Raw genomic sequence first — 10,000 nt, forward strand, 5'->3', positions numbered from 1 at the left:
TACTTCCATCCACCTATGCATAGATGTATTTCCTTAAATTCATAATATATATATATAAATTGTGCATCTATGTATGTATGTATGTTTGTATGTATGTATGTATGTATGTATGTATATTTTTAATCAGTTGCTTTAAATGTACTATTTTTAAGACGAAATATGGGGTGGTCACGCCTAGAACAACTTAGGGTATAGTAGTTTGCTGAATATTCGCTGATGTGGGATTAATAATCAACAATTCACACACACATGCACACACGCACGCACACACACACACACACACACACTCTCTCTCTCTCTCTCTCTCTCTCTCTCTCTCTCTCTCTCTCTCTCTTCTCTCTCTCTCTCCCCCTCTCTCTCTCTCTCTCTCTCTTTCTCTCTCTCTCTCCCCCTCTCTCTCTCTCTCACACACACACACACACAAACATTCATACCCACATAAAACTAACTCTTTTGAGAGGAACAACTGATGTGATGGTTCAGATTTGCCTACTAATAACTCTAGATTGTGTTTCTTACTAATAACTCTAAATTGTGTAAAACTGCTGCATGAGAATGAATAATAGCCATCCGAAACGTCACAATACAGCTTTTATAAAATACCTGTCAACAAAACCGTACTTCTTATTTCATTTTTCCTTGCTTTTATTTCAGTCTTCTGGAAAACTTGAAAAGGCAGAAATTCTGGAAATGACCGTTGAATACCTAAGAGCTGTCCAAGCTACAGAAATCGGAATGCGGTTTGAAAATGGTAAGGAAACGTAGATTCAATTATATACCCACCCACAAATGATTTGGTAGACGGAAACTGAAAGAAGCCCGTCGTATATATGTATATATATATATATATATATATATATATATATATATATATATATATATATATATGTATGTATGTGTGTGTATATGTTTGTGTGTGTGTTTGTTCCCCCCCCCCCCCAACATCGCTTGACAACCGATGGTGGTGTATTTACGTCCCCGTAACTTAGCGGTTCGGCTTAAGAGACCGATAGAATAAGTACTAGGCTTACAAAGAATAAGTCCTGGGGTCGATTTGTTCGAGTGAAGGTGGTGCTCCAGCATGGCCACAGTCAAATGACTGAAACAAGTAAAAGAGAGTAAAGAGAGTATACACACATACGCACAGTGTGAGTCTGTTCTGCTCGACTATATAACCTTGGTGATGATATTCTTATGTGATTAACCGAAGTATGTAATTAACCGAGCTAGAGCAGCAGTCTTATAAAATAAGAGATTTCAGTATAAGGTTTTATGGCCCTGAAAATACTTGTAAATCACCCGTTCACCGTTTGCTTTATGTTTCTTACTTATCGAAGAATTTTCTCACACAAAAATAAAATAAAAATATATTGGAATTTGAACATTGATAATTTTTTAATTGATTGAAATGGTAAAGAATATCTTCTGTAAATTTAATTCACGATAATCTTGATTACGAACTTTTAACTCCTCAAGCTTCTCAAATCATTGAATTCATATCAAATCAAAAAACATCTCAGTTAATTGAAAATATTTAATTTTTATGCTACGTTTTACCAATGCTTTTCTTTTACTTCGTTTAAAAGTCGATGGGTAGGAAATGCGAATAACCGAAATTTGTTTTCTTTGTATATGCAATTAACTGTATGTACTATTGAGGAGACTCGACTGTTTGTATTTATGATATATGAGCCTTACGAAGGAGACGATTAAAAACCGAGATATCTGGCGCATTGCTATACTCGAGTAGACCAGCGCACCACAGCAGAATTGATACCGGTGTTGGTGCCTCATAAAAACCACTGGTGCTGATGCCGGTGCCACATAAAGAGCACTGGTGTTAGTGTCCTGTTAAAAGCACTGGTGCTGGTACCGCTTAAAATGCATCCAGTACACTCTGCGAAGGGGCTGACGTAGAAACCATGTCTGAACAGATAATGGTACTTGGTGCGGCTCCTGGCCTTACCAGCTCCAGTCAAACCGTCCAACCCATGCCAGCATGGAAAACTGACGTTGAATAATGATGATGGTGATGATATATGTACGTATGTGGGAAATTCTGTCTGAGGGTGTGTTTGTAGAGTTCTTAGCTAACTCTTCCTACATCGTTTTATCGATTTTGATGAAACTTGACACGTGAGTACAACTCATGTCTGGAAATCTCATGGCATACTCAGATTGTTGAAAAAAAATCGATAATTGTGCCCCTGGAAGGAATCCTTATATATATATATAATATATTCATTTTAACATCCAAGGGAAATAACCCATTCGCCCTATTTTAACAGCCAAGGGAAATAACCCATTCATTTTCCTATATTATTTGGTATAAATCAAATTGAGTATGATTATTTCTTAGTATTTGAAATATTAGAGTTATTTTCGCAATTTATCCACTACAACCCTTAAACAAGTAAATAGTATTTTCCTAAATAATAAATCCACTTATTTCGGTTAGTGACTTATTCACGAATATACCAACACTAGCGCCCCTGAGGGTAATATTCTCTGGGAACGCACAAAATTCCTTTTCAGAGTTATTTACTTTTAATTGTTATTATCTCATATCTCATTAGCCTGTTATTACGTAACATGCTTCACGATTTTAGTATACATAGCTTATTAGTATTTCCTCCTAAGTTCTATATATTCAGGGAACGCATTAAAGCCCTTTCGGGGCTACTTTATCTGAATTGTTACTACCCGGTAACTAATTTCATGTTATTACATAAATAACTTTACAATTAGGGTATTCATAACTTATTGGGAATTCCTAAAAACAAGATCCTGTGTAAGACAGTTTGGTATTCTCTGTAAATGCACAAAAACCGTTTTAAGGGCTATATACTTTGTATTGTTGTTATTGGATTAGCGAAACAATTATGAGAACGGAACCAAGGGATAAGCCCCGCTTTTTCGAGAATTACCGGGTACGTCAGCTAGTATATATGTATGTGTGTGTGTGTGTGTGTGTGTGTGTGTGTGTGTGCGTGCGCGCGCGCGTGTGTTACGGCAAGAGTAAACTCGTTTACTCTTTTACTTGTTCCACCCTGGAGCACACCTTGCTGAATTAGTCCAACAAATTGACTCCAGTACTTACATTTTATGTTTGGTAAAACTGAACCGCTTGATTATGAAGGCGTAATCAAACTAACACCAGTTGTCAAGATGTGGGGTAAAGACACAAAGATACCACACGCAAGCATACACACATATATACATACACATGTACACACATATACGAGGAGTGCTGAAAAATTCCTGGCTTTGGGTAAAAGAAAATACAGGACGATTTTATTCAACATAATCCCTCTCATATTCATACACTTATTCCAGCTGTCCTTCAGTTTTTCTAAAAAAAACCCCGGAAGGTTGAGCCTCCAAACAAGCGTTTCGCGACAACTTTAAAGCCAGGCATTTTTTAGCACCCCCTCGTGTGTATGCATGTATGTATGCAAGCATACACGTATGTATATAGATATTCATATATATATATATATATATATATATATATATATATATATATATATATATATATATATATATATATATATATATATACATATATTTGTATTAATGGTGCGCGAATCTAAGTAAAACCATCTGGTTGATAACTGATAAAGAATTAGGGACCTTCTGTGTCTGTCTTCGTCCGTTTGTATACTCAATATACTTTATACGGTTTTACTTGTCGTTTGTATATATATATATATATAATACACTTTTTCTCAGTATAATGTATGGCGGTTTAGTTCACAGGTAATCTAAACGATTAGGTACGCTGGGTAAGCGCAGTAACGTATTACTAGGGCTCCAAAGTTATAGCCGAGACGGTAGTTATGGAGCCATTGCAGATTTCCGATGCAGCGGATTTATAACTGTTAAACAGGACGTCAAACATTAAGACAAGGCAAACATCTCAAGTCTTATACAATATTATTACAGGAAGAGACGCTAAGATTAGGTGGATTTATATAACGTGCCTTATGTCCCCAAGAAATCTTCAGGCGAAGCTATATTATATAAATTTACCTAATATCAGCGTCTTTTTTGCAAGAACCCATTAGTGCAGGGGTTCGCAACCATTTTTTTTTATCTATGGACCCCTTTGAAGACTATCTTATTCTGGTGGATCTCCATAGCCATTTGATTTTAAAAAACTAGTTTGTTTATGAAGTTCTTTCAAAATTCTTATTTTGTTTGTCATACATTAATTAGTATAGGCTGAACTATGCAAAACGTTAGATAAACAAACCTACCTGTTTCTTACAATACATATTAATTCATACATCTACAGCAAAATTTTTCAGGGGCCCTAAAATAATATTGTGGGCCCCAAATTTACTATTTTGTGACGTGAAGCTCCGAAAAATCTTATATGGACCTTCAGGGGCCGTATGGACCCCGGTTGAGAACCACTGTATTCGTGACTCTTATTCTGAATACTGTGTACATTAAATGATATCTATCTCTCATTGGATAGATACTTTTTTCTATTATCCTACCTTGACGGAACGTTAAATTATAAACATATGTATATATATAGAAATAATACATTAATCGCTCAGAGAGATTTATGCACAATAATGTAATAGTATGTTGGTAAGTTAATGTGACAGTCCCATAAAAGGGAAGAATATTACTGTTATTTAGCCCTAGGAAACACCGTTTCGTGTTGTACTTGACACATTTCTTGTGTCCTTATGTTTTCAAAGTGAAGATAAACACCGCCACCCAGCAAAGCCAGCATCCAGAAACTAGTTTCAGAGTCATTGCTCATCATCAGTCTGGCTTATATATATATATATATATATATATATATATATATATATATATATATATATATATATATATATATATATATATATATATAGATAGATAGATAGATAGATAGATACATACATACATACATACATACATACATACATACACATATATACATGCATATATGTATGTATGTATGTATGTATGCATGTATGCATGTATGCATGTATGCATGTATGCATGTATGCATGTATGCATGTATGTATGACGACGACTTGGTTGGCCGAATCTTTTAAGTCACTGTCAACAAAATTCTTGTTTAAAAATAATAAATTTGTACTCTTCAAAAGTATAGAGTAACCCATCAGATTGATGTAAAACTGTTTTTATTATAACTGAAGTTGAAAAAAAAACATTAAGATATACATATATATATATATATATATATATATATATATATATATATATATATATATATATATATATATATATATAGATAGATAGATAGAGAGAGAGAGAGAGAGAGAGAGAGAGAGAGAGAGAGACAGACAGACAGACAGACAGACAGACAAACAGATAGACAAACAAACAGACAGACACATATATAATACATATACATGCTTATAATTCTTAGAAGAGTTCGCATGTTTATTATTTGACCCCAGTATATAACTACTTATCATTTTAACGATTCTGTTAGTGATGGTGGTATAGTGATAGAAGTGTTGCCATTGTTGCTGCTGCGACTGCTGCTGCGACTGCTGCTGCGACTGCTGTTGGTGTTGATGGTGGTAGTGGTGATATGATGATGATGATGATGATGATTGTAATGGTGATGATAATGATGATGATTGTGGCGGTGATAGCACAATTTTAACATGTAATTAACATAGTTATCTATATAATGAAGTGTGTTCGTTCGCCCGGGTGTTATTATTTTTGCGAACGCCTCAAGACGGCGACACGTGCACAGTTTGTACAATCCACGTGACGTACGATTGCCACGTGACCCACTCTGCAATCAACTCATCTTCAAATCTCGTACATTGCTGAAGATGGTGGCAGTCAGTAAATGAAGGCCTGAATTGGTACTAAATTAGGACAGCAGCAGCAGCATCAGCAGGCTTTAGTTTATTAAATAACGGCCCTAGTTCACCTATTCCATACTCAAATAAGACCGCTATTAGTACCACCGCTACTATGGTCATTATCACCACCACAACCATCAGCATTGTTACAACCAACACCGTTACCAACACTATCACTACTACCATCATCATTACTACCACCACCACTATAACATACAATAACAACTCCAACACCATTACCACTATGAGTACCACTACCATGCCACTACCATTGTCATCACCGTTTCCGAATCGGATCTAGTTTTTTTCATTCGCATAATGAGACCCCTTTAATTTTGCTCAGATTGCTTTCAATTTTGGTGTATCGATGCGACTCTGAATTTTGATTACGATCAACCAATTACTTTATCTCGTAAATAAAAGGATCTGATGTTATTTGGAATTAAAATTGGGAAATTTGGGTAATTTTAGGCAATCAACAGACAGCGAGGCATTAACAGCTTGTTACCATGACAACCGCACGTTGTGTTGATTCTTCACACCACCAGATTTCTTCACCCGCGCGTTTTGTTTTAATAAAAATTTATATTTATCAATACTCTTTACTTTTTTTTACTCTTTTACTTGTTTCAGTCATTTGACTGTGGCCATGCTGGAGCACCGCCTTTAGTCGAGCAAATCGACCCTAGGACTTATTCTTTGTAAGCCTGGTACTTATTCTATCGGTATCTTTTGCCGAACCGCTAAGTTACGGGGACGTAAACACACCAGCATCGGTTGTCAAGCGATGTTGGGGGGAACAAACACACACACATACATATGTATATACATATATACATATATACGACGGGCTTGTTTCAGTTTCCATCTACCAAATCCACTCAAGGCTTTGGTCGGCCCGAGGCTATAGTAGAAGACACTTGCCCAAAGTGCCACGCAGTGGGACTGAACCCGGAACCATGTGGTTCGTAAGCAAGCTATTTACCACACAACCACTCCTACGCCTAGAATTTTATCATAAATATTTTATTATAGATATTTTTCGTCAATTGTCTTAATATCTTGCATATTTTTCATATATATTGCAAAAGTTGTTTGCGATGTTTATGCAGTTTCTTGACATCACGAAGGTGAAAGGAATATGTGAACTTAGCACAAATATATTAATGATGTACACAAATACATGACATATACATAATACTGAAATACGCATAAAGTAAACACATGCAGACAAATATATTAATAAAACAATTTTTTTAAAAATAATAAAAACATACAATCAATGAAGAAACAAAAGAAATAGCAAGATGATACATATTGATTTTATTAGGTATTTCTGTTTATTTAGAAAACTACAAAGAAATTAGGTACTTTTATTTATTTAGAAATCTCCAATGAAGAGGTCGTTTCACAGACGCTAAACTATAAATCTTACAGGGTACAACCTTAAAGTTTACACCGCTCCGCTAAACGTAGAAAATTTCTTTCTCACTATTGGCTAAAAATACAGAGTTTTTCGATTTTTAAACCTCTGTAACTTCTTCCTCCAATTTGTTTCTCCAAAACATCATATCTTCATAGCAATTAGACCGGAAAACTACATTCTTATAGCCGATTTTCAGATTTTTTACTGTCGTTTAAAAAATGCATATTTTGCAAATGAAAAAAACTAGATCCACCAAATCTACCACCACTGTCACCACCTTTACCAACAATACCACCACCAACAATACTGCTGCTACCATCAGCATCACTAACATCACTAAAACTTCCACCACATCCACAATCAAAACCACCACCAATACCACCACCACCACTACCAACACAAACACCGCCACCACCACCACCATCACCAACAGTAGCAGCAGATTCTTTCCAATAATACCTGACCACCTTAAAAAATAAACATCAGAATTTATTTCGGATCGTATAATCATGGATATACGAAAAGAGACGGAATGACCACGAACGGACCTGCGATTATAGGTCTACACAAGTGGTTCTCAACCAGGGTCCAAATAAAATTTTGCAGGGTCTACGCACACAAAATAGTAATTTGGGGATCAACAGCATTATCTTATGGGTCCATAAATTTTTTTAACTTTAAATGGATTTATTGCAAGAACCAGTTAGGTTTCTTTCTCTAACATGTTTCTTGCTAACGTATTCAAGTGAATGTGTGAAAAACTAAATAGGAATTTCGTAAGAAGTATCTATAAGACTTGTTTTTTAAACGTCGAATTGCTATGGGTATCCACCAGCATAAAATAGTCATCAAAGAGGTCTATACATAAAAAATGGTTGAGAACCACTAGTCTACACGTTTAGGACTGATCTGTAACTAAACACTAGCAACACTATGAAGAACGCCAATAAGGCCGTCAACGGAAAGTCACAGCCCTAATTCACCAGTGAGTACGACTTGACAGCGTGAAGTGTACCATGGTTTCGTTAGTTGTTTTAAGCGACTGTGTAGTTTGCGAGTAGATATAGATACCCGTTTGGCTCTCCAACAGAGCATCTAAGATGTGGCTGTGGGAGAGGGAGAGGAGAAAGAAAGAAAGAAAGAAAGAAAGAAAGAAAGAAAGAAAGAAAGAAAGAAAGAAAGAAAGAAAGCTGGTACTCATTAAGAGCTAAGTAGACTGGAACATGATGAAATGATGAGCCTTGCTCAAGGACATAACACTCCGCCTAGACCAGGAATGGAAGGATCTCGTGAAGGTGAGCCTTACGCCCTAACCTCCGATCCACGCTCGCGGTAGTTGAATGTTGATCTTCATCACCGTCATCACTACCAACATTAAACATCACTTCGATCAACATCACCGTCTCCATCACCATCACCGCCATCAGACACGTAATCACCACCAGCATCACTTATCTCCACATCGACACAAAAATCACCGCTTTCACTACCAACACCATTAGCATTACCACTCAGCATCACAATATCAGTCACCATCGATATCACTGTTATCCTCATCACCCCAATCACCACCACCACCACCACCACCACCACCTCCATCACCTCCATCACCACCACCACCTCCACCACCACCACCTCACCACCACCACCTCCATCACCACCACCTCCATCAATCCACCACCACTATTAATATTTATTTCTTTATTGCCCGCAGGGGGCTAAACATAGAAGGGACAAACAAGGACAGACAAAGAGATTAAGTCGATTACATCGACCCCAGTGCGTAACTGGTACTTATTTAATCGACCCCGAAAGGATGAAAGGCAAAATCGACCTCGGTGGAATTTCAACTCAGAACGTAACGGCAGACGAAATACTGCAAAGTATTTCGCCCGGCGTGCTAACGTTTCAACCACTTCCCCGCCCTACCACCACTATTAATATTGTAAAAGGAATATTTGACAGTCCTAAAACACCTAAAAATCAAGCCCAGATAACTATGTCCTGTGAAAAACAACACGAACAAACACTTTTCATTCAGTTATTACTGACGTCACGAAAGAAAAAGACCGCTGAGATAAGTTGTAAAACAGGATCTCATTAAACAATTTCATCTTTGGTGCACTTCTTCTGATATGGACATCAGCGATATATTTAACGTGTTTTAGTCACTAGTCAGTTAAGAAAATGGATGACGACGACGAAGATTCAACCAAACTAGCTAACTGCTAAAATCACACGACGACGGCTACTGTCATTTTCGACTGAAATAACATCTCATAAAGCTTTGAATTTATCGCACTTGGTGTAAACATCTTTTCTTTGTCTTTCATAGTCACGGCAATATATTAATTTGCTAACGATAAAAATAAATATTTTTGCAATTAAATCTCAACAGAATTAGTGTTCTTTCCATCGTCTTCAAACTCAACCAAATCATCACAATGGTGACATACAGAAATGTCATATCGTTTCAATATAATTGTTATTTGGGGGCGGAACTCTTCATCGAAGTAAGTGGTGAACAGCTTGTGAACCTTGGTCGTCAAAGACCTTGTGAAACTGGGGAGACGGAAAGTTTATCGATGGACTTGTTGACACACCGTCATTTACGACGTCGAGGTTTCCAGTTGATCCGATCAACGGAACAGCCTGCTCGTGAAATTAACGTGCAAGTGACTGAGCACTCCACAGACACGTGTACCCTTAACGTAGTTCTCGG

At 36.8% G+C, this 10,000-nt stretch overlaps 1 protein-coding gene across 1 annotated transcript in view; it reads left to right on the forward strand.

The window, feature by feature from the left end:
• The window catches only part of LOC106876899 (uncharacterized), a 55,110-nt gene that overhangs the window by 36,150 nt on the left and 8,960 nt on the right, over nt 1-10,000 (forward strand). The window contains exon 3 of the mRNA XM_089353759.1: nt 655-751. Within this exon, the coding sequence (XP_089209885.1) occupies nt 655-751 (97 nt within the window). The remainder of the gene's footprint in view (nt 1-654; nt 752-10,000) is intronic.

Source organism: Octopus bimaculoides, chromosome 6 (genome assembly GCF_046866305.1).
Source record: "Octopus bimaculoides isolate indiv1 chromosome 6, ASM4686630v1, whole genome shotgun sequence".
Classification (NCBI taxonomy): Eukaryota; Metazoa; Mollusca; class Cephalopoda; order Octopoda; family Octopodidae; genus Octopus; species Octopus bimaculoides.